Genomic DNA, 23,776 nt, shown 5'->3' on the forward strand with positions numbered 1-23,776 from the left:
AGGCTCACAGTCTGGAAGGGGGAGACAGATGACAACACAAAACAAGTCAACGGGTGTCAGTACCACCAGAATAAATAGAATTAGAGATCTAGACACATCATTCATTCAATCAGTCGTATTAACTGAGCGCTTACTGGGTGCGGAGAACTGGACTGCGTACTTGGGACAGGAAAACTGGGCAACAGATAGAGACGGTCCCTGCCCAACAATGGGCATACGGCCCTCTCCCAGCCACTTAGCACCGTGCTCTGCACACAGTCGGCGCCCAGTAGTAATAGTGATGATATTTGTTAGGCGCTTACTATGTTGCAGGCACCGTACTAAGCACTGGGGTGGGTACTAGCAGATGGGGTTAGTCACAGTCCCTGGCCCACCACTGGATGAATGATTGACTAGTGGGTGACGGCCCTCCCCCCGAAATCCCCCCTGTTGCTGGACTCCCCCTCTAAGCCTGACCCACCTTCTCCCCATCCTCCCCTCTCACCTCCTCCCTTCCCTCTCCCCGTCCCCTTTCACCTCTCCCCCCTCCCTTTCATCTCTCCCCCTCCTCTTCCACCTCTCCCCCCTCCTCTTCCACCTCTCCCCCCTCCTCTTCCACCTCTCCCCCCTCCCTTTTCACCTCTCCCCCCTCCCTTTTCACCTCTCCCTCCTCCCCATCCACCTCTCCCTCCTCCCCATCCACCTCTCCCTCCTCCCCATCCACCTCTCCCCATCCACCTCTCCCCCCTCCCCTTCCACCTCTCCCCCATCCCCTCCACCTCTCCCCCATCCCCTCTCCCCCCCACCTCCCTCTCCCCCATCCACTCCCCCGAGCGGAGAGGTTCCTGGTGTCCCAGAGGACCCGAGGGTCCTTCGATCAATCCTATTTATCGAACAGTTGTTGTGTGTAAAACTCTGGGTGAAACACTAGGGAGAGTACAGTGCAGTCAATCAGTTATCAATCAATCAATCGTATTTATTGAGCGCTTACTGTGTGCAGAGCACTGTACTAAGCGCTTGGGAAGTACAAGTTAGCAACATATAGAGACGGTCCCTACCCATCAGTGGGCTCACAGTCTAGAAGGGGGAGACAGAGAACAAAACAAAACATATTAACAAAATTAAATAGAATAGATATGTACAAGTAAAATAAATAGAGTAATAAATACGTACAAACATATATACAGGTGCTGTGGGGAAGGAAGTGAGGCGGGGGGATGGGGAGAGGAGGGTGGGGGCTCAGTCTGGGAAGGCCTCCTGGAGGAGGTGAGCTCTCAGTAGGGCCTCAGTTATATTTACTGAATGCCGATTGTGTGCAGGGATCGGACTGAACGCTTGGGAGACTACGGTACAGTCAGTTGGGGATAGTGTTTCTTGAATGCATACTGGGCGCAGAGCACTGAACTCAGGTCTTCGGGGTGTATGCTATAGCCAGTCAGCGGTATTTATTGAACGCTTAGTCTGTGCCGAGCACTGAACTATGTAAGCACTTGGGAAAGTACGGTGCAAACAGTCAGTGATATTTCTTGAGCGGTTCCCGTGCACAGGGCGGTGGACTGAATGCTCGGGAGCGCCCAGTAGCAAAGCGCTGGCGGCCACGCTCCCTGCCCACGAGGAGCTGCCCTTGTAGCGGAATCGGCTTTGGTTAGAGTGGTTATCCAAGGTCGTGCTGAGTGCCCCCGGGCTTCCCTCTCTGCCCTCGTCTCTCTCCCCCCGGCCTAAGCTTTGGGCACCAACAGCTCGTCCAGCCCGGCCCTGGGAGAGCAGCTGGGGCAGGAAGGACAGGGAGGGCCGGACCCATCCCCTGGTGCCCCCGCAACCGGCGGACCTCCATGCCCCCCGACCCCATCGCCCCACCCGCACAGGAGCGATCGTCCGCCGCCGCTAGGTCCGTCACGGGGCCAACCTTTCTCTCCCTCCGGACCAAGCCCGTGGGGATTTATTAATTGTATTTGTCCAGCGCTTACGATGTGGCGGGCACTGTACTGATTGCTGGCGAAGATACAAGCTGATCAGGTCCCATATGGGGTGCTCAGACTTAATCCCCATTTTGCAGGTGAGGGGACTGAGGCACAGGGAAGTGAAGTGATTGCTGGATGACCTTGGGCGAGACGTGTGGTGGAGCCGGGATTAGAACCCAAGTCTTCTGACCCCCCCAGGCCCATTCTCGGTCCAGTAGGCCACGCTGCTTCTCTGTGGGCAGGAAATGTCTGCCTGTCCCGCTGGGTTGTAGTCTCTCAAGCACTAGTACACTGTTTTAAACACAGTAAGCGCTCGATAAGTACCCTTGGTTGACTTCCACTTGCTAGCGTAAGGGCCGTCACGGCTTCCCTCGTCCCGGAGGAGGACTTGTGAAGGATATGTAATATAGCTTCCATTCTGTGGCTAAAAGGAGCAGGTTTAAGTGTTTGAAGAAGCCTGAGCAAGTATTCTCTTTTTTTTTTTTTTTTTCCTGGCATTTGGCGCTTACAGTGTGTCAAATACTGTTCTAATCGCTGGGGTAGATAACAAGGTGATCAGGTTGGACATAGCCTCTGTCCCGCATAGGGCTCACAGTCTAGGAAGGACATTTACAGTTGAGGAAGTTGAAGCGCAGCGGGGAATTGGCAGAGCTGGGATTTTATCTTGTTAATATGTTTTGTTTTATTGCCTGTCTCCCCCTTCTAGACTGTGAGCCCACTGTTGGGTAGGCGCCGTCTCTCTATGTTGCCGACTTGTACTTCCCAAGCGCTTAGTACAGTGCTCTGCACAAAGTAAGCGCTCAATAAATGCGATTGAAGGAATGAATGAAGGTCCTCTGATTCCCATGCCCCTGTTGTTTTCACTGGGCCACAGTGCTTCTCAGAGAACCTGATCATAAACTTGAAATCGACATTCCGGAACAGTTACTGTACAACAAGTGTATCATTTTCCCGACTGCACACTTGCCCAGCCCTTCAGACTACCTTGTTGACTACCTATTATTATTATTATTATTATTATTATTATTATTATTATTATTATTATTATCATGGTATTTAGGTGCTTACTGTATACTAAGCCTTGGGGTGGATACAAGGAAATCGGGTTGGACACAGCCCCTGTCCCACGGGGGGCTCACAGTCTCCCTCCCCACTCTCCAGATGAGGTAACTGAGGTCCAGAGAAGTGAAGTGACTTGCCCAGGGTCACACAGCAGACAAGTGGTGGAGTCGGGATTAGAACCCATGACCTTCTGACTCCCAAGCCCTTGTTCTATCCACTATGCCGTGCCGCTTCTCCATACCTGCTGCAATATGCGCATACCCACCTTTAGAGAAAATAAGAACCGTGGAGGTGGAGTGTTATGAGGCCAGCTAATCTCATCACTCTTCTAGGATGCTAACTTTGTGTTTGCGTTGGGGTAACCTTGATGTAAGAGAGAAAATCTATGTTGCAAGGCCCACTTTAGAGAAAATAAGAGCCGGGGAGTGTTACGAGGCCAGCTAATCTCAACACCCTTCTAGGACGCTAACTTTGTGTTTGTGTTGGGGTAACCTTGATGTAAGAGAGAAAAATCTATGTTGCGAAGCCCGCTTTAGAGAAAATAAGAGCCGGGGAGTGTTACGAGGCCAGCTAATCTCATCACCCTTCTAGGACGCTAACTTTGTGTTTGCGTTGGGATAACCTTGATGTAAGAGAGAAAATCTATGTTGCGAGGCAGATAAGTATCAGACAGGATATTCCAAACATCTGATGTTCTTTGGGGGTTGCAGATTTTCTATCAATACGTGTTTGCTTTTCCCCAAAAGTTCCTTTAAAGGAACATCTATAAATCTTGCTGTTTACTGAGTTTACGTGTAATCTCTGTACTGAAATAAATCCGTGGTATTGATTGAACGCTTAGTGTGTGCCGAGCACTGTCCTAAGCACTCGGGAGAGGACAGTACAACCCAGTTGATAGCCAGATTCCCTTCCCAAAGGAGATTCCAGTCTAGAGGGGTGGGGAAACGGGTATTAAAGCAAATTATGGATATGTACATAAATGCAGTGGGGCAGAGGGTGGAGTGAATAATAATAATATTGTTTAGCGCTTATGTGTCACGCACTGTACTAAGCGCTGGTGTGCACAAAGGGTGCAGAGCCAAGTGCATAGGTGACATCATCATCATCGTCATCAATCGTATTTATTGAGTGCTTACTGTGTGCAGAGCACTCTACTAAGCGCTTGGGAAGTACAAGTTGGCAACATATAGAGACAGTCCCTACCCAACAGTGGGCTCACAGTCTAAAAGGGAATGTCTAAAAGGGACATGAAGGAGAGGGAGAAGGGGAGGAGGAGTTGGGGAAGGCCTTTTGGAAGAGGGGTCAGGGGAGACAGAGGGGTTCCAGGCCAGAGGGGTTGGTGGGGAGACAGATGAGATCGAAACAAAATAAGCAGGAGGGCATTCAGAAGAGGAAGTATTCAGGCTGGGCCGTAGTAGAAATCAGCGAGGTAAGGAAGGGAGAGAGCCGGGTCGAATACATTAAAGCCAATGATAAGGAGTTTCTGTTTGATGTGGAGGTGGATGGGCAACCACTAGAAGCTCTTGAGTGGGGAGACTTGACTGAATGTTTTTTTTTTTTTAGAAAAATGATCTGCCAGCAGAGTGAAGTAAGGATTGGAACTGGGAGGGACAGGAGGCAAGGAGGTCAGCAAGGACATTGCGGTAGTCAAGGTGGGGTTTACGTGCCGCGCTGCGAAGGACAGGGTTGGGAAGATGAGTTCAGTTTTGGACACGGTGTAAGTTTGAGGTGTCGGCGGGATGTGCAAATAAGAGATGTGCCGAAGGCCGGAGGAAATGGGAGGTTTCAGAGAAGGGGAGAGGTCTGGGCCGAGAACCATCTGCATTTGTCGTTACCCTCGAAGTTCACTCTTCTCTGAACTCTCTTTGTGACATGTACGTTCATTAAGTAGGAGATCAAAAATCCTCAATCATCGGGTTCAGGCGGTGTGTGGATTTGGATTTTTGCAAACTCTAGGATCGTTTAACCGGAGACTGTGATCTCAACGTACGTTAGAGCATTTTGAATATCTGACGTTCCTAATTTTACCCAATATGAAATCTATTCTGTAGAAGATACATTGCAAAATTGGACGGCTGAGCCAAAAATTAAAAAAAAAAGATGAGTTCTGATGTAAAATTGTTTGCCCAGGTCTTCCATAATACCTTTCAGGGAATTGAGGAACATCCTGTCTTATTTTCATCTATCTGCAAGGTGATGTTGGGGGAAGCCGTTACTTGATACATTGCAAAGTTGGATGGCTGAGCCAAAAAAAAAAAAAAATGAGTTCTGATGTAAAATTGTTTGCCCAGGTCTTCCATAATACCTTTTAGGGAATTGAGGAACATCCTGTCTTATTTTCATCTATCTGTAAGGTGATGTTGGGGGAAGCCGTTACTTGATACATTGCAAAGTTGGACGGCTGAGCCAAAAATTAAAAAAAAAAGATGAGTTCTGATGTAAAATTGTTTGCCCAGGTCTTCCATAATACCTTTTAGGGAATTGAGGAACATTCTGTCTTATTTTCATCTATCTGTAAGGTGACGTTGGGGGAAGCCATTACTTGATACATTGCAAAGTTGGACGGCTGAGCCAAAAATTAAAAAAAAAAGATGAGTTCTGATGTAAAATTGTTTGCCCAGGTCTTCCATAATACCTTTTAGGGAATTGAGGAACATCCCGTCTTATTTTCATCTATCTGTAAGGTGATGTTGGGGGAAGCCGTTACTTGCACGTGGGTAGCATCTGTCAAGGCACGTGGACTATAAGCGAGTTTTCCTTAATGCGAGGTTGGCTAGGAACGAAATCCTCGCGTCAGAGAAGAACTGAATCTACTGCAGTTGATCTTCCGGAGGGGGTCATGGGTTTTTAATGTTTTGGGATTTTATCAATTTTTATGCCTTCAATTTTTTTCTTTTAATGCCCCGATGTTGGTCTTCTAGTCTTCTAGACTGTGAGCCCACTTTGGGTAGGGACCGTCTCTATATGTTGCCAACTTGTACTTCCCAAGCGCTTAGTACAGTGCTGTGCACACAGTAAGCGCTCAATAAATACGATTGAATGAATGAATGGTCCAGTGGAAAGAGCATGGAACTGTTCCTACTGGGATGGTGCCGTCAGCGGTGACAGCCCCCTTGAAGGACTGGGACCGTGTCTAATTCCCACTCGCGATTTCTCACAAAAGTAACTGTGGTGTTTAAGTGCTTACTACGTGCCAGGCACCGTACTGAGCGCCAGGGTGGATAGAAGCCAGTCGAGCTGGACAGAGTCCCTGTCCCGCGTGGGGCTCGCAGTCTTAATCCCCATTTTACAGATGAGGGAACTGAGGCACAGAGAGCTGAAGTGACTTGCCCAACACCCCACAGCAGGCCGGTGGAGGAGCTGGGTTTAGAACCCATGACCTTTTGACGGCCAGGCCTGTGGTCTGTCCTCTTGGCCACGATGCTAGCGCTCAGTACAGGGCTCCGAACTCAGTCAACAATAAATGCTATTTCTGCTCCTCCCGAAGACCCACATGGGCCATTCCACAGGGTGGGCAGGGCCAGCGGGGCTACTGAAAACAGTAGCTCGTCGACGTGGGCAAAGACCTGACGGTTTGTGCTGCCGTCTCTCGGACCATAAATGGGTCCTGCGTGGAAAATGCTTCACCTGCACTTCATGAGGTGTTCCACCCCTACCGTCCCGTTGCATTCCGCGCCCCAGGAAAATCATGACTGGCAGAGATGAGAGCGTGGGAGTGTACAAACCACCCCTGTCACGATAATCGCTTCCTCTGCTCCACCCCTTGGTCTTCGAGACTCCCCCATCACCCTATTTGAGAAGCCGTGGGGCCCAGTGGAAAGAGCGGGGACCCGGGTTTTAATCTCGGCTCTGCCGTGCGTCTGCTCCGTGACCGTGGGCCTCCGGACCTCGGTCATCTCGTCAGTAAAATGGGGATTTAAGACCCGTTCTCCCTTCTGCTTAGATCGCGAGCCCCATTTGGGACAGCGACTGTGTCCTACGGGTTTAACGTCTAGCTAGCGTAGCACTTAGAACGGTGCTTGGCACATAGTAAGCGATTACCAAGTACCATAATTATTACTATTTAATGCCTTCAAAGACTAATTCAACTTCGTATTCTGATGAATACCACAGGGCATGAGAAGCAGTGTGGCCTAGTGGAAAGAGCGCGGGCTTGGGAATCGGAGCACCCGCTCCACCCCTTCTCTGCTGTGTGACCTTGGACGAGTCACTTAATTTCTCTGTGCTTGTTATCTATCCGTAAAACGGGGATTATGACTGTAAGCCCCATGTGAGACACGGACTGTGTCCAACCTGATTAGCTCGTATCTATCCCACGCTTAGAGCAGTGCTTGACGCTTAACAAATATTATAAGCGCTTAACAAATTGCCGCGAAAGAAAGAAAAACTCCCGAAGCAGTGGCCTCAGGTCCAGCCAATCACTCATATTTACTGAGCGCTTACTGTGTGCAGGGCACTGTACCAAGTGCTTGGGAGAGGACGATAAAAGAAATAACAGTAAGAACCAAAATTTATAAAAACAAAACCAAGAATCGTGTTAGAGGGAAAGCGTGGTTTAAAGCTAGGAAGATTAGCCTCCTGGGCCGGAGTCAGGGAGTTTTCCCGGCGGAGGGATTGGATTAGGTCAAATGGAGGTGCTGGAGCCGACCTAGGAAGAAACAGATTGTTAAACACAGGAAAGAGGAGGATGCTTACCAGAGAAGCAGCGTGGCTCGGCGGAAAGAGCCCAGGCTTTGGAGTCAGAGGTCATGGGTTCAAATCCCGGCCCCACCAATTGTCAGCTGTGTGAAGTCGCTTAACTTCTCTGTGCCTCAGTTCCCTCACCTGTATAATGGGGATTAAGACTGTGAGCCCCCACACTTACTGTCTGCAGAGCATTCATTCATTCAAGCGTCTTTATTGAGTGCTTACTATGTGCAGAGCACTGTACTAAGCGCTTGGGAAGTACAAGTCGGCGACATATAGAGACGGTCGCTACCCAGCATTCATTCAATTGTCTTTATTGAGCGCTTACTGTGTGCAGAGCACTGTACTAAGCGCTTGGGAAGGACAAGTTGGCGAGGGGCATGTAGTAGCATGTACAAGACGTGTACGTATGTGCCACAGGGCATGTGGGAACTTGAATGCTGAGGAGACGTGGAAGGGCTGAACTGTCAATTTGGGGATTATGAGTTAGGGAGATGAGAGGTTAATTGGGGAAGGCCTCCGGGAGGAGATGTGCTCTCAGGGGAACTTTGACAACGGGAAATGCTGTGCTCTTTCAGCTAGGAAAGAAGAGAAGTTGCAAGCTGGGGTGTAATGGGCGATGAGAACGGTCAAATAGGAGTCATGGATGTATTATGTAGCCATATATTCTTGACTTGTATTTACACTTACTTATTTTTATATCTCCCCTACAATAATCTTGCTCTCAGGAGCAGCATGGCTTAATGGATAAAGCACCGGCCTGGGAATCAGAAGGTCCTGGGCTCTAATTCTGGCTCTGCTGCGTGACCTTGGGCAAGTCACTTCACTTCTCTGGGCCTGTTACCTCATCTGGAAAATGGGGATTGAGACTGAGCCCCACGTGGGACAGGGACCGTATCCGACCCAATTACCTTTCGTCTGCTCCAGCGCTTAGCACAGTGCCTGGTACATAGTAAGCACTTAACAAATACCACAATTATTTTTATTATTATTATTCTCTCTCCCGCTTCTTGTCGTGTCTTACGCTGTTGAGCCCCCTCCAGCTCATAGCGACTCCATGAGCACCTCTCTCCGCGTCTGCAATCGTTCCGGTAGTGGATCCGTAGGATTTTCTCGGTAAAAATGCGGAAACGGTTTACCGTTGCCTCCTTTCGCACAGTAAACTCGAGTCTCGACTCCCTCCCGTGCTGCTGTTGCCCAGCACGGTGAGTTTTGAGTTGTAGCAGATTGCCTTAAACTCGCTGGCCACTGCCCCAACTAGGAATGAAATGGGTATGATGCCTCTGCTTGACTCTCCCTCCCGTAGTTGAGACTGGTAGAGTACTGGAAGCTCTCCAGGTGTCATCCTGAGAGGGGATGTACTGCTCCACCTAATTGTAAATAACTCGTCTATCAATTTCCCCCTATTTGATTCTAAACTCTTTAAAGGCTGGGCCTGTATCTCGTACTCTCGTGCTATCTCTGCACGATAGGCACTCGGTAAATATTTGTAAGGAGATGACCTCTCTATCCTCTTGGTCTCTTTCCACGGCCTGGTTGGGTTGGGTGCTTTTTGGTCAAGGTTCCAGAATGGCTAGAAGGGATTTTATAGGCTCCACGGGACCTGTGGCTGATTGTCCTTCCTTCCTTCAATCGTATTTATCGAGCGCTTACTGTGTGCAGAGCACTGTACTAAGCGCTTGGGAAGTACAAGTTGGCAACAGCTTGTCCTTCTGAAGCCTCCCTCACTTCTCTCCTCCCCTAGCATGGGTTTACTGCATTCGCTACACAGCCTGAGTTTTATACAGGGATGAACATACGGACCCCAGTTAAGTTTTGGCTCGAAGGACACCTTCCCTTGAAATAGTGTTCATTATTAGCTTAATTTAAAATGCGTGGCCCTCAGAATGTTTGGAGGCAATGAACATTTGCTATAGCAAAATTTTCCTTGAGAAACACCGATAATACTCTACGTATTTTCAAGGATTTTTCCAGAAATGTTATGAATGCAAGGTCATGCCGAATCAAGTCATAACCGTTCGTGATTTGCGAGAGACGTGCTTGATTTTTTTTTTTTGCAAACACTTTGCAGAATTAGCCTTTAATGCACAAGGTCTTTCTGACCTTCCCACACACATGGACTAGTTGTTTGTGTGAGTTGTGTGTAATTTTAGGTAAAATCTCATTTCAAAATTAAATGTTCTTGCGTGAGTCCTTTGAAGAGGCTGTCATCAAACAGTTGGTTTTTCTAAAAATCGTTGTGCAGTTAAAAGCGCAATTATCTAGAATGCAGAGACCCAGATTTCTTCTGGGTGTATTGTTTGTTATTCTGAATCAGTGATACTTAAAAAAAAAAAGGGAAAACAACATATCCATTTAAATGATCAGAAATTATTCTAGATAGCATTCAGCTGTATCTCGAGATCAGACTTTATTTGGTTGTAGTCATTGCTAAGATGTTCCAGTAGAGTTTTGTGAAAATATAAATTGACCAATTATTGGGGAAAAGAGGGTTTGGTTCCCAAACCAACAGGAGCCGGTCCCGTAATATGATGTGAAGAACAAATGTTGGGTGGAAATATTTTGACCTAAGGCTGTGCTGGAAAACCAGCTTTGAGCAAGACATATATAGAAGGAAATGAAACTCACACTTGTACAGAAACCAAAAGTTTCACACAAGGTGCAAAATCAACAGCCTGAATTGAAAGGAGGATTTGCAACTTCCTTTTTATAGTGGTTTTTTTTTTTGGTATTTGCTCCTTGTGAGCAGGACATGTCTATTTTACCTTTGTGTTGTACTCTCCCAAGCGCTTAATACAGTGCCCTGCACACAGTAAGCGCTCAATATGATTAAGCATTTACTGGGTACCAGGCACCGTAATAATAATAATAATGGCATTTGTTAAGCGCTTACTATGTGCAAAGCACTGTTCTAAGCGCTGGAGGGGATACAAGATGATCAGGTTGTCCCACGTGGGGCTCACAGTCATCATCCCCATTTTACAGATGGGGTAACTGAGGCTCAGAGAAGTTAAGTGACTTGCCCAAGGTCCCACAGCAGACATGTGACGGAGCCGGGACTCGGACCCATGTAATAAGCAGTGGGGAAGATACAAGATCATCAGGTTGGACAGAGTCCATGGCCTACATGGGGCTCACAGCCTTAGTCCCCATTTTACAGATGAAGTAACTGAGGCATGGAGAATTTAAGTGACTTGCCCAAGGTCACACAGCAGATGTATGGCAGAGCTGGGATTAGAATCCAAGTCCTCTGACTCCCTTTCCATAAGGCCAGGCTGAATTTTCAGGCACTAAAAGCCAACAGCTGGTTACTCAAAAGTGGCTCTTGTTTGGTTGAGGAGTCTGCTAGCTTGACACTATTTTGATCTGCTGACTGCGCCTTATCTCCATTATTTGGGAATAAGAAGGGAGTCAATCGATTACATTTGAGTGCTTAGTGTGTGCAGTGCACTGTAATAAGTGCCTGGGAGAGGATAGTACAACAGAGCTGCTAGAGAGGCTCCTGGCCTACAGCGAGCCTACAGTCTAGAGGGGAAGCTGAGTTTTTGGGTTCCTCCCTCCACCTGCATAGACACAGATCCTTGGCTGGCAGCCAGCAAGATCAGGCACTCTTATAATAATGATGTTAAGCGCTTATTACATGCAAAGCACTGTTCTAAGCACTGAGCACTGTTCTAAGTGCTTATATAAGGCATGTAAATAGCTCTGTGTGTCTTCTCAGGATCAGTCAAGGGTATTTATTGAACACGTACTGTGTGCAGAGCACCCTACTAAGACCATGGGAGAGTATAATTCCGCAGAATCGGTAGACATGTTACCTGCCCACAAGCAACTTACAGTCTTAAGATGGCCCTGGAGAAAGCGGACAGGGCTATTAGAGGAGGTAGAAAAGCCTGACGTGACGGCAGGCTGTTATGCTGGTGTGGCTGGGAACTATTAACTTTGTCTGCACAAGGTAAATGCTCTTGATCAATAAGTGGCGTTTTTTGGGTGCTTACTATGTGCAGATCACTGCACTAAGTGCTTGGGAGAGTACAGTACAATGGAATTGGCAGACTTGGTCGCTGCTCATAACAAATTTACAGTCTAGAGTCGTCAGGTTAAATTTGAAATTTTATGCCTGCTGCTATATTTGCTTTGTGCAAGTTTTGGCCTTAAGCATCAAGTTTGCATCATGGACATGAAAAAGAGCCATTTTTCTGGTTTTGGATTGGTCTTTGTTCACGTCACAAGCAGAACATCTTATCTTCCAAACCCTGTCCTCCCCGTGACTTTCCCATCACTGTGGATTACTCTACCATCCTGCCTCTTTCACAAGCCTGTATCCTTGGCATTATCCTTGACTCCAATCTCCCACTCACCCCACATATTCAATCTATCGCTGAATCTTGTCGGTTCCATCTTGACAACCTCGCTAAAGTCCGCCCCCTCCTTTCCATCCAAACTGCTACCACGTTAATCCAGTCACTTATCCTATCCTGCCTCCCGTCTCTCCCGACTCCAGTCCATACTTCACTCTGCTGCCCTGGTCATTTTTCTACAGAAACGTTCAGGACGTGTTTCCCCCCCTCCTTCAAGAACCGCCAGTGGTTGCCCGTCCACCTCCGCATCAAACATTCATTCATTCAGTCGTATTTATTGAGCACTTACTGTGTGCAGAGCACTGTACTAAGCGCTTGGGAAGGACAAACAGAGACTTCTCACCATTGGCTTTAAAGCAGTCACTTACCTTCCCCGCTCCCACTACAGTCCAGCCTGCACGCTTTGGCTCTAACCCTAACTTTCTCACTGTACCTCGATCTCTATCGTCTGACTCCCGGTCTCTCGCCCACATCCTGCCTCTGGCTCGGAATGCCCTCCCTCATCAAATCTGACAGACAATTAATTACTCTGCCCCCATTTAAAGCCTCACTGAAGACACATCTCCTCCAAGAGGCCTTCCCTGACTAAACCCTCCTTTCCTCTTCTCCCTGTATTCATCCCCCCTCACAGCCCCACTGTACTTATGTATGTATCTGTAATTTATTTATATCAATGTCTGTCTTCCCCTGTAGACTGTAATCTCGCTGTGGGCAGGGAATGTGTCTGTTTATTATTTTGTACTTTCCCAAGCGCTTAGTACCGTGCTCCGCACATAGAAAGCGCTCAGTAAATGCTACCGACTGACCGACTCTTTTGGGCAACTAGTGGTTTTTGGGTCAGTTTTCACAGATGAAGAGGAACCACTCTACATTTAGAAATGGACGTACAATTATGGGATTTTGTGGTTTACGTTTCCAAACTCCAGCTGTTGTATGAGTTTCCGTTTGGTTACGGGCTGTCTTAGTGCGTGTGAAGACCATTCTTCTCCAGGCGGTTTTCGTCTTTGGTGTAGAGAAAATATTTGTGGAAGGAATTGACCCACAAAGCTGTCATAACTGAACACTGATGCTCCCATTATGGAAAGAGTGTGGGCTTGGGAGTCATAGGTCGTGGGTTCTAATCCCGGCTCCGCCACTTATCAGCTGTGTGACTTTGGGAAGGAGCATGGCATAGTGGATAGAGCACGTGCCTAGGAGTCAGAAGGTCGTGGGTTCTAATCCCGGCTCCACTGCTTGTCTGCTGGGCGGCCTTGGGCTAGTCACTTCACTATGCCTCAGTTACCTCATCTGTAAAAATAGGGATTAAGACTGGGAGCCCCAGCTGGGACAGGGACTGTCTCCAACCCAATTTGCTAATATCCAATTTGCTAACAAGAAGCAGCGTGGCTCAGTGGAAAGGGCCCGGGCTTTGGAGTCAGAGGTCATGGGTTCAAACCCCGGCTCCGCCAACTGTCAGCTGTGTAACTTTGGGCAAGTCACCTAACTTCTCTGGGCCTCAGTTCCCTCATCTGTAAAATGGGGATGAAGACTGTGAGCCCCCCGTGGGACAACCTGATCACCTTGTAACCTCCCCAGCGCTTAGAATAGTGCTTTGCACATAGTAAGTGCTTAATAAATGCCATTATTACTATTATTATGCACCCCAGCACTTTGTACAGTGCCTGGCACACAGTCAGTGCTTAACAAATACCACAGTGATTATGAGAAGCAGCATGGCTTAGTGGATAGAGCACGGGCTAGGAGTCAGAAGGTCATGGGTTCTAATTCTGGCTCTGCCACTTGTCTGCTGTGTGACCTTGGGCAAGTCACTTCACTTATCTGAGCTTCAGTTACCTCATCTGTAAAATGGGGATTGAGACCGAGCCCCACCTGGGACAACCTGACTACCTTATATCTACCCCAGCGCCTAGAACAGTGCCTGGCACATAGTAAGCGCTTAACAAATACAATAATTATTATTATTATTATTTGGGCAAGACACTTAACTTCTCTGTGCCTCAGTTACCCCATCTGTAAAATGGGGATTTTACCTCATCCGTAAAAGGGGATTAAGTCTGTGAGCCCCACGTGGGGCAACCTGTTATTACCTTGTATCCACCCCAGTGCTTAGAACAGGGCTCGGCACATAGTAAGTGCTTAACAAATACCATTATTATTGTTATTATTATTATAAAGTTCTTATTCTAAACCTTCAGATTAGTTAAGGCTCCAGCAAAATTAAGATGGCCTCACCAGGGGCTTGTTTTCCTAAATAGCCATTCTCATGATACGGATTTTCCACAGAGCAAGAAATTTTATTGTGTAATTTTACTTTGTTGTGTTAATCCTATTTAGTAGTAATAATATTAAGTGCTTACTAGGTGCAAAGCACTGCAGTGAGCACTGGGAAAGAAATATACAGATCAATCAATCAATCAATTGTATTTATTGAGCGCTTACTGTGTGCAGAGCACTGTATAAGCGCTTGGGAAGTACAAGTTGGCAACATATAGAGACAGTCCCTACCCAACAGTGGGCTCGCAGTCTAGAAGGGGGAGACAGAGAACAAAACCAAACATATTAACGAAATAAAATAGAATAGATATGTACAAGTACAATAAATAAATAAATAGAGTAATAAATAATAAATACAGATGAGGTATAGATAGGATCCTTGTCCCCCAGTCAATGCATGGTATTGTCTGAGCACTTACTATGTGAGGAGCACTGTAGTAAGCACTTGGAAAAGTAAAGTAAAGTAGGCTTTTGTTGTAGGAAGTTGCAGACATTAAAAACAAATTACAGATTGGAGAAATAGCAGATTGGAAGGATATGTACGTTAGTGCTGCAGAGCCGAGGGTGGAATGAATATCAAATTCTTAAGGGGGTACAGATCCAGGTGCATAGGCGATGCAGAAAGGAGGGCGTGTATGAGAAATGAGGGTTTAATCAGGGAGGGCCTCTTGGAGGAGTTGCCATTTTAGGAGGGCTTTAAGAAGGGAGAGGAAGGATGTAGTCAAGAGGCTGACAGTGGGATGGATGAGATCAAGGTACCTGGAATAGGCTGGCATTAAAGGAGTGAAGGGTACAGCTTGGCTTGTAGTAGGAGTTCAGCAAAATAAGTTAGTTCTTTCATTCGGTTGCATTTATTAAGTGCCTACTGTGTGCAGAGCAGTGTACTAAGTGCTTGGGAAAGTACAGCACAACAATAAACAGTGACAGTACCTGCCCACAACGAGCTCACGGTCTAGAGTCGGGGACACAGACATCAATGCAAATGGATAAAATTACAGATAATATACATAAGCACAGTGGGGCTGAGAGTGGGGGAAGAGCAAAGGGAACGTGTCAGGGCAATGCAGAAGGGAGAAGGTGGGCTTAGTCGGGGGAGGCCTCTTGGAGGAGATGTGCCTTCAATAAGGCTCTGCAGAGGGGGAGGGTAATTGTCTGTTGGATTTGAGGAGGGAAGGCATTCCAGAACAGGACAGGGGCCAGAGGTCGACCATGAGACAGGCGAGATAGAGGCACGGTGGAGGGAAAGAGCTGATTGAGTATCTTAAAGCTGGCGCTAAGGAGTTTCTATTTGATGCCGAGGTGGATGGACAACGTATTGGAGGTTTTTGAGAGGAGTGGGGGGACCGGGCCTGAATTTATATTTGGGCGGCAGAGTGAAGCATGGACTGGAGAGGGGAGAGGCAGGGAGGACATTGATGCAGTAGTCAAGGCCGGGTATGATAAATGCGTGGACCGGCATGGAAACAGTTTGAATGGAGAGGAAAGGGTGTATTCTAGAGATATGAAGGTAGAACCAGTGGGATTTAGGGACAGATAGAATGAGAGAAATAAGTTGGATAATGGATTATGGGCTTGGGAGACAGGGAGGATAGCGGTGTTTTCTATGGTAATGAGAAGGACATGGTTTGGATGTGACCATGAAGAGTTCTGTATTAGATATGTTAAGTTTGAGGTGTTGGCATTCCATCCTAGTAATAATAATAATAATGATGGCATTTATTAGGCGTTTACTGTGCACAAAGCACTGTTCTGAGCGCTGGAGAGGTTACAAGGTGATGAGGTTGTCCCATGTGGGGCTCACAGTCTTACTCCCCATTTTACAGATGAGGTAACTGAGGCCCAGAGAAGTGAAGTGACTTGCCCAAAGTCACACAACTGACAATTAGCAGAGCCGGGATTTGAACCCATGAACTCGGACTCCAAAGCCCGTGCTCTTTCCACTGAGCCACGCTGTGAGCCCCAAAGAGGTGTGTCGAAGGTGGGAGGAAATGCGACATGAGGAAAGAGGAAAGAGGTCGGGGCCGGAGAAGTAAATTTGGGAGTCCTGTGGATTGAGGTGATAGTGAAAGCTGTGGGGACAGATGAGTTCTCAGGGGAGTGGGTGTAGATGGAGGATGGAAGGGGACCCAGAACCGAACCCTGAGGGACTCCCACAGTTTGGGGTTGGGAGGTAGAGGAAAGCTAAATTTCTAATTTAGCATTGAAATGGAATTGATGGCTACTTATATACTTCTTTTTTTTTTTTTTTAGCTTGCATTGAAAGGATCCAGCTATAGTGGACTGCTGGAACGGCATCATATTCATACTAAAAATGTGGAGCATATTCTAGATAGTTTACGGTAAGACTTTTAAAGAGCTGATTTCTCTGTGTTTTGAGTTTTCACCAATAGTGCGTAGAGCTCCTCGGTTGAGGAGCCTGAGTCTGGAGGGGGGAAAGGTCCAAGCATGCGATGGGAATATCAACTTGTCTCGTCTTAGGATGTCCAGTTGTCATAGCGATACCTTGGACGCATCCCTCCCGCCCCACCTCCATCTGCAGTCGTTCTGGTAGTGTTTTCTTGGTAAAAAAAAAAAAAATATGGAAGTGGGTTTACCTTCACCTCCTTCCATGCAGTAAACTTGAGTCTCTGCCTTCGACTCTCTCCCGTGCTGCTCCTGCCCAGCACAGGTGAGTTTTGACTGTAGCAGTTCGTCTTCCAATCCCTAGCCACCGCCCAAGCTAGGAATGGAGTGGGCAGGCCTCTGCTCGACTCTCCCTCCCGTAGCCGAGACCGGTAGAGTACTGGAGACTCCAGGCGCGATCCCGAGAGGTTGGGAATATCAACACTGCTTTCTAACTCTTGGGAGAGATAAGAGTAAAATGTGAATCAAATCAATAGTAGCACTAGGTACTTGGGAGAGTGCAGTTGAGTTAGTAACACTATCCCCGCCCTCAAGGGGTTTACATTCTACTAGAGGAGACAGATACTAAAGTCAACTCCAGTCAATCACAGGTAGAGGGAAGCGATCAGTTTGTGGCAATTGTAATGGCAAGAAGGAGGCAATCGCTTCATCTTACCATAAGAAACTTATTTCAGAAGTAAACAAGTTATCCTGATGAAAACTTTTCAGGTTTCGTCACTGAACCTCTTTTGGAGGACTAGCTCATTTTCTAAACCCCAACTCCCATCAAAATTCCTTGAGATTCCTGGCAATTTTAATAATTTTATATTTGTTTCCACTGATTTCATAATGTACTGACTATTGTAATTTTGAGCATCGTCCCTCAAAATGCTACAGGGACAGCTTCAATTTTTTTTATGAGTCAAGGTCTCTTCTTTCATTCTGTCAAAATAATTATGCTGTCTGTTAGTCTATATTTCCTACCCTTAAAATAAATTGTATGTGGAAGGAGTTTTAGATTTGAAGATATTCTCTTTAAATGATTTCCAGATAATAATAATAATAATGATAATAATGATGATGGCATTTGTTAAGCGCTTACTATGTGCAAAGCACTGTTCTAAGCTCTGGGGGGATACAAGGTGATCAGGTTGTCCCACATGGGGCTCACAGCCTTAATCCCCATTTTACAGATGAGGGAACTGAGGCTCAGAGAAGTTAAGTGACTTGCCCAAGGTCACACAGCAGACATGTGGCGGAGCCGGGATTCGAACTCATGACCTCTGACTCCAAAGCCCGGGCTCTTTCCACTGAACCACGCTGCTTCTCAGATCTTACAGTGTGTCTGTCTGTAAGTAGTGGGCATCATTCTCTGGTAGGGATTGTGAGAATTAACTTTTCCTTGGGACCTTGGAGCCTGAATATGTGATGAACTCTTTAAAAACGTGAATTTTGTTAAGCACTAGACTTCTCCAAAGTTGTTACTCATAAAGGGCAGATAAGATTCGGTGTTTTCAGTAACACGTTTTGGAGCTGGCCGACCAGTAAATAAGAATGGTGACTTCAGGGTTAGATCTTAAGCCTATCGGAATGATTGACACGGTCACAAATTATTCTCAGAATAAATGGTTCGTCTTTTGGGTATGAAATATCCTTTGCTCCCCAATTTACTGTTTACTCAATGATACTAAGTGTTTTCATCACTTGTGGCCCATTCCTCTCTATATCAAGCAGAACCCCCTGACCAGTGACTGGCTTTAAGACAGTCAGCATTCTCCTTCCTACTTATCCACACTCTTCTTCCATCACACCTGTAGACTGTAAGCTCCATGTGGGCAGGCAACTTGTTTAAACTCTTGTTAAATTATACTCTCCTAAGCACTTAGTACAGCGCTTTGTACAGAGCAAGTGCTCAATAAATACCATTGATTGATTGATAGAACATGATGACAGAATTAGGGTGAGGTCTTTTGGCAAATACACCATCTCTACATGGATAGAACATGTTGCTTGATTGGAAGATACGGTTGTGGGTTTATGCACTGTGTTGGACATGACACTCCAGGGATTTCCCTTAACACAGGTTTCTTAAGAAACACAACTTCAGTGTGTAAGAGAACCGGCCATCATTTTGTACTTTTTTACTAGCGGAAGGAGCATAAGTTGTCTTGGAGAGCAACTCACTTTTGTAATTTGGATGTTTTCCAGGCACTGCACTATCTTCCCTTTCCCTGATTTTTGCCTGAGAAATGACCTCACGTTTGTCTGTTTATCCTACTCATCAATTCCACCAAAGGGTGGGTAGGAGAAATAAATTAAATAAATCTAGCCATACAGTCCTGCTTATCATCAGCAGCTCTGTTTTATTATTTGAAGATTGAAATTACTGGCTGAAGAATCCTGCACTTTTAGTCAGTAGTTTCAAGGGTAAAAAGGTGGGTTTTGGTTTTTTTTCAGTATTTGGACTTCATTCATGTGCTCTTAATTGCTTATTATTATAGATAATCTAAAATTATCTGTGAAGTAATTATAGAATTTCACAAGGTTGAAAGTAATATTTTACTTCAGAGTGAACACTTTCTTTACTCTCTCCGTTTTTGTAACCTGACTTGTTTGAAAAAGAAAGCTTACTTTGCTCCACTTATTTCTAGAAGGTTGTAATAAGGTGGGTTTTTTTGTGTTTTTTTTTTTAAGATTTGGCTGGAATGGCTTCTCAAGGGCTGGAGAATATCTGAAAATTCGTAGCTAGAGACTGCACAAAATTTGTTAGTTTTCAAAGCGAACACTTTCTTTACCCTTTCCGTTTTTGTAACCTGACTTGTTTTAAAAAGAAAGCTTACTTCGCTCCACTTATTTCTAGAAGGTTGTAATAAGTTTTTTGTTTGTTTGTTTTAAGATTTGGCTGAAATGGCTTCTTAAGGGCTGGAGAGTATCTTTGAAAATTCGTAGCTAGAGACTGCACAAAATCTGTTAGTTCAGTTTTGTTCCTTAAGCTCTCCCTTTTTGGGTCTCTTAGGAAGGAGGGAATTGAGGTGCGTCTAGTGAAAAGGAGAGAATATGATGAAGAAACTGTTCGATGGGCAGATGCTGTGATAGCTGCAGGAGGTAATACTTCTTACCAGTTTGAAGTTGGTTGGGTGGGGATTTGGCAGTATGCATTTTGAAGAGAACTTGAAAATGTCTGGAAAGGAAATCTTGATATACAAAAGGGGCCCAATTTGTATTTAGCCAGTCGTCTAAAATTTTGACTCATAAAAGGCTACAAACACAAATAGCTATTCTTAGGAAATTAAATTTTGTGTCTCATTGAAGTGGATAAAATATGGAAAGGTTAAGTTGCATAGAAGAATGCTTCACCTCTCATTGTGGAGCTTTGTGTATATCTTGGGTAGTAGAACCCTTTTGATGCCAGCTCAGCATATGGAAGAAACTATTCAACACTTAACACTCCTCCCCGGTTAAATTGTAAGCTATTTTTTATGGTATTTATTAAATTCTTACTATATGTTAAGTACTGTTCAAGTGCCGGGGTAGATACGTGATAATTGGGTCGGACAGAGTCCCCGTCCCACATGGGGCTTGTAGTCTAAGTAGGACGGAGAACAGGTATGTAATTCCCATTTTATAGTTGAAGAAACTGAGCCACAGAGAAATGAAGTGACTTGTCCAGGGTCACACAGCAAGCAAGTAGCAGAGCCAGGATTAGAACCCAGGTACTCTGACTCCTAGATTTGCAATCTTTCCACTAGAGTATGCTGCTTCCCAGTAAATTATTATTATTTGTGTTATTATTATTATTGTTATTATTATTATTAAGCACTTACTATGTGCCAAGCGCTGTTCTAAGCACTAGAATACCAACAAGATTATCAGGTTGGGAATAGAGTTCCTGCCCTGCTTGGGACTCACAGTCTAGGTGGGAGGGAGGGAGATGGGAGGAAGTGAGATTTAATCCTCATTTTACAGATGAGGAAACTGAGGCCCCCAGAAATTCAGTGACTTACTCGAGGTCACGCAGCAGACAAGTGACAGAGCTGGGATTAGAACCCAGTACTTCTGAGTCCCAAGCCCAGGCTCTCACAAGTAGGCCACACTAACAAGTGCTGTGGGGTGAAAATCAAAATGCCTAAAGGGTACAGACCCAAGAGTGTATTCACTATTTAGTGTCCCATGCACAACATCAAGAAGCAGCGTGGCCTAGTGGCAAGAGGACGGCCTTGGGAATCAGGTCGTGGGTTCTAATCCTGGCTCCGTCACTTGTCTGCTGTGTGACCTTAGGCAAGTCACTTCACTTCTCTGTGCCTCAGTTACCTCATCTATAAAATTGGGATTGAGGCTGAGGTCCACGTGATTAACTTGTATGTACCCCAGTGCTTAGAGCAGTGCTTGGCACATAGTAAGCGCTTAACAGATACCATCATCATCATCATCAAGAGACATTGATACTGAAATTTAATGTTTCTCAATTTAGTCTTCGTTCTCGATTTTCCTCCTCCTAAACAAATTCAATATGCACATAGTTGGGTCCATTGAGTTGGAAGCTGGCTATGCCTGAAGGCCAGTAAAAAGTTACAGAGTCTTGTTCAGATTTAGTAACTTCTGGTGACTTATGGCCATAGGCTCTTTTGCCCTAGGTATGTATCTTGTTTCTGTTTCTCCTGACCACTCGTGACTTCTAGACTGTGAGCCCGCTCTTCTAGACTGTGAGCCCGCTCTTCTAGACTGTGAGCCCGCTCTTCTAGACTGTGAGCCCACTCTTCTAGACTGAAAGCCCACTCTTCTAGACTGTGAGCCCACTCTTCTAGACTGTGAGCCCACTGTTGGGTAGGGACCGTCTCTATATGTCGCCAACTTCCCAAGCGCTTAGTACAGTGCTCCGCACACAGTAAGCGCTCAATAAATACGATTGAATGAATGAATGAACATAGCACATTGATATGAACTGTTTTTGTGCCTGCTTTTTGGTATGGGGACCTCCCATTGAGGTTTTCTAGGCTCTAAGTATTTGAGGTATTACTTTTGCAAAGACTGTCCCGGGTGCCTACAGGGGCAGCCTGGCCTAGTGGACAGAGCACGGGCCTGGGAATCAGAGGAGTCGGGTTCTAGTCCTGGCTCTGCCACTTGCCTGCTATGTGACTTGGGACAAGTCACTTAGCGGCTTGTTACTTCAGTTTCCTCATCTGTAAATATGGAAAAATTCAGTACCTTTTCTCTTTTGTGTTACCTTTTGTGTTTTGTGAGGCCCGAGTGCGACAGGAGTCGTAGCCAACCTAATTATCTTGTATCTACTTCAGTTTACAATACAGCGCTTGGTACCAACTAAGCGCTCGACCATTACCACAGTATTCTATCTTCAGTTTTTAGTGTGGTCCCTGGGACCATGAGCTGTATACATTTGCTCAGTAGCAGCATGGCTTAGTGGAAGGATCAAGGGCCGGGAAGCAGAGGACCTGGGGTCTGATCCCAGCTCTGCCAATTGCTTGCTCCGTGACCTTGGGCAGGTCACTTAGCTTCTCTGTGCCTGTTTCCTTAGCTATAAAATGAGAATTAAATTGTACTTTCCAAATGCTTAGTACAGTGCTCTGCACACAGTAAGCGCTCAGTAACTACGATTGAATGAATTAAATACCTGTTCCCCTTCCTACTTAGACTTGAGGTTCATGTGAGATAGGGACTGTGTCCAAACTGATTAACCTGTATCTACCCCGGCACTTAGAACAGTGATTGACACATTGTAAGCACTTAACAATATATGTTGTTGTCTCTATATGTTGCCAACTTGTACTTCCCAAGCGCTTAGTACAGTGCTCTGCACACAGTAAGCGCTCAATAAATACAATTGATTGATTGATTGATTAACAAGAACCAGAATCACCCAAACTGACGTTTGCCCTAGTTTCCGGTGCCATCGGTGACAAGATGAGAAGGGAAATGGGGTTAAGAGTAAAGGAGCTAAGGAGTGTGGGTGAAGGTGAAGCAGATGCAGTGAAGGAGCGAAGCATTGGGCTCCCAATTCTGGTGCCATTAACTCACTTTTCAGTGCAATTGTGTCCTCTGCTATCCTCTAGGTGATGGAACAATGCTGCTGGCAGCCAGTAAAGTTTTGGACAGACTTAAGCCAGTTATTGGAGTAAATACCGATCCAGAACGGTAAGGAAATTGAACAGACTTCAGCCCGTTCATTGGAGTTAATACAGCTCCAGCATGCTAAAGAGATTGGTTAGAGTTAATACAGATCCAGAATGGTAAAGAATTTGGACAGACAAGTTATTGGAGTAAAACCTGATCCAGGACAGTAAGGAAAAGCAGCCCTTTAAAACAATAAAGTATGCTAATATGTACGAATAGAAAATATTTTAATTGCTGCTAACTTAACTAGGTTCACTTTCAGGTATTCAGTGTTAAAGGATTCTCAGGTGAGAGGGATTGTGTAAGAAGTGATGGAGGGATTTAGCAATCTTTTGGGACAAAGAACAGAGAGGAGGCAAAGATAGTTCCCAGGTTCTAGCCTTGGTGGGAGGTTAGGACAGTGTGATTTCCAGTCGACTTGGGGGATGAGATGAGCCTTAGAAGGAAGATATGGAAGTATGTCCTTGCAGTGTGAAGCCCTTTAAAACAATAAAGTATGCTAATATGTTTTTGCCTCGAACAGAAAATATTTTAATTGCTACTAACTTAACTAGGTTCACTTTCAGGTATTCAGTGTTAAGGGATTCTCAGGTGAGAGGGATTGTGTAAGAAGTGATGGAGGGATTTAGCAATCTTTTGGGACAAAGAACAGAGAGGAGGCAAAGATAGTTCCCAGGTTCTAGCCTTGGTGGGAGGTTAGGAGAGTGTGATTTCCAATCAACTTGGGGGGTGAGGAGAGCCTTAGAAGGAAGATATGGAAGTATGTCCTTGCAGTGTGAAGCCCTTTAAAACAATAAAGTATGCTAATATGTTTTTGCCTCGAACAGAAAATATTTTAATTGCTACTAACTTAACTAGGTTCACTTTCAAGTATTCAATGTTAAGGGATTCTCAGGTGAGAGGGATTGTGTAAGAAGTGATGGAGGGATTTAGCAGTCTTTT

The 23,776-nt window shown here is 45.8% G+C and overlaps 1 protein-coding gene across 1 annotated transcript in view; it reads left to right on the forward strand.

Moving 5' to 3' along the window:
- The window catches only part of NADK2 (NAD kinase 2, mitochondrial), a 57,265-nt gene that overhangs the window by 3,789 nt on the left and 29,700 nt on the right, over positions 1-23,776 (forward strand). The window contains exons 2-4 of the mRNA XM_038743410.1: positions 16,574-16,662; positions 19,722-19,810; positions 22,774-22,855. Coding sequence (XP_038599338.1) covers positions 16,574-16,662; positions 19,722-19,810; positions 22,774-22,855 — 260 coding nt within the window. The remainder of the gene's footprint in view (positions 1-16,573; positions 16,663-19,721; positions 19,811-22,773; positions 22,856-23,776) is intronic.

Source organism: Tachyglossus aculeatus, chromosome 3, assembly GCF_015852505.1.
Source record: "Tachyglossus aculeatus isolate mTacAcu1 chromosome 3, mTacAcu1.pri, whole genome shotgun sequence".
Classification (NCBI taxonomy): Eukaryota; Metazoa; Chordata; class Mammalia; order Monotremata; family Tachyglossidae; genus Tachyglossus; species Tachyglossus aculeatus.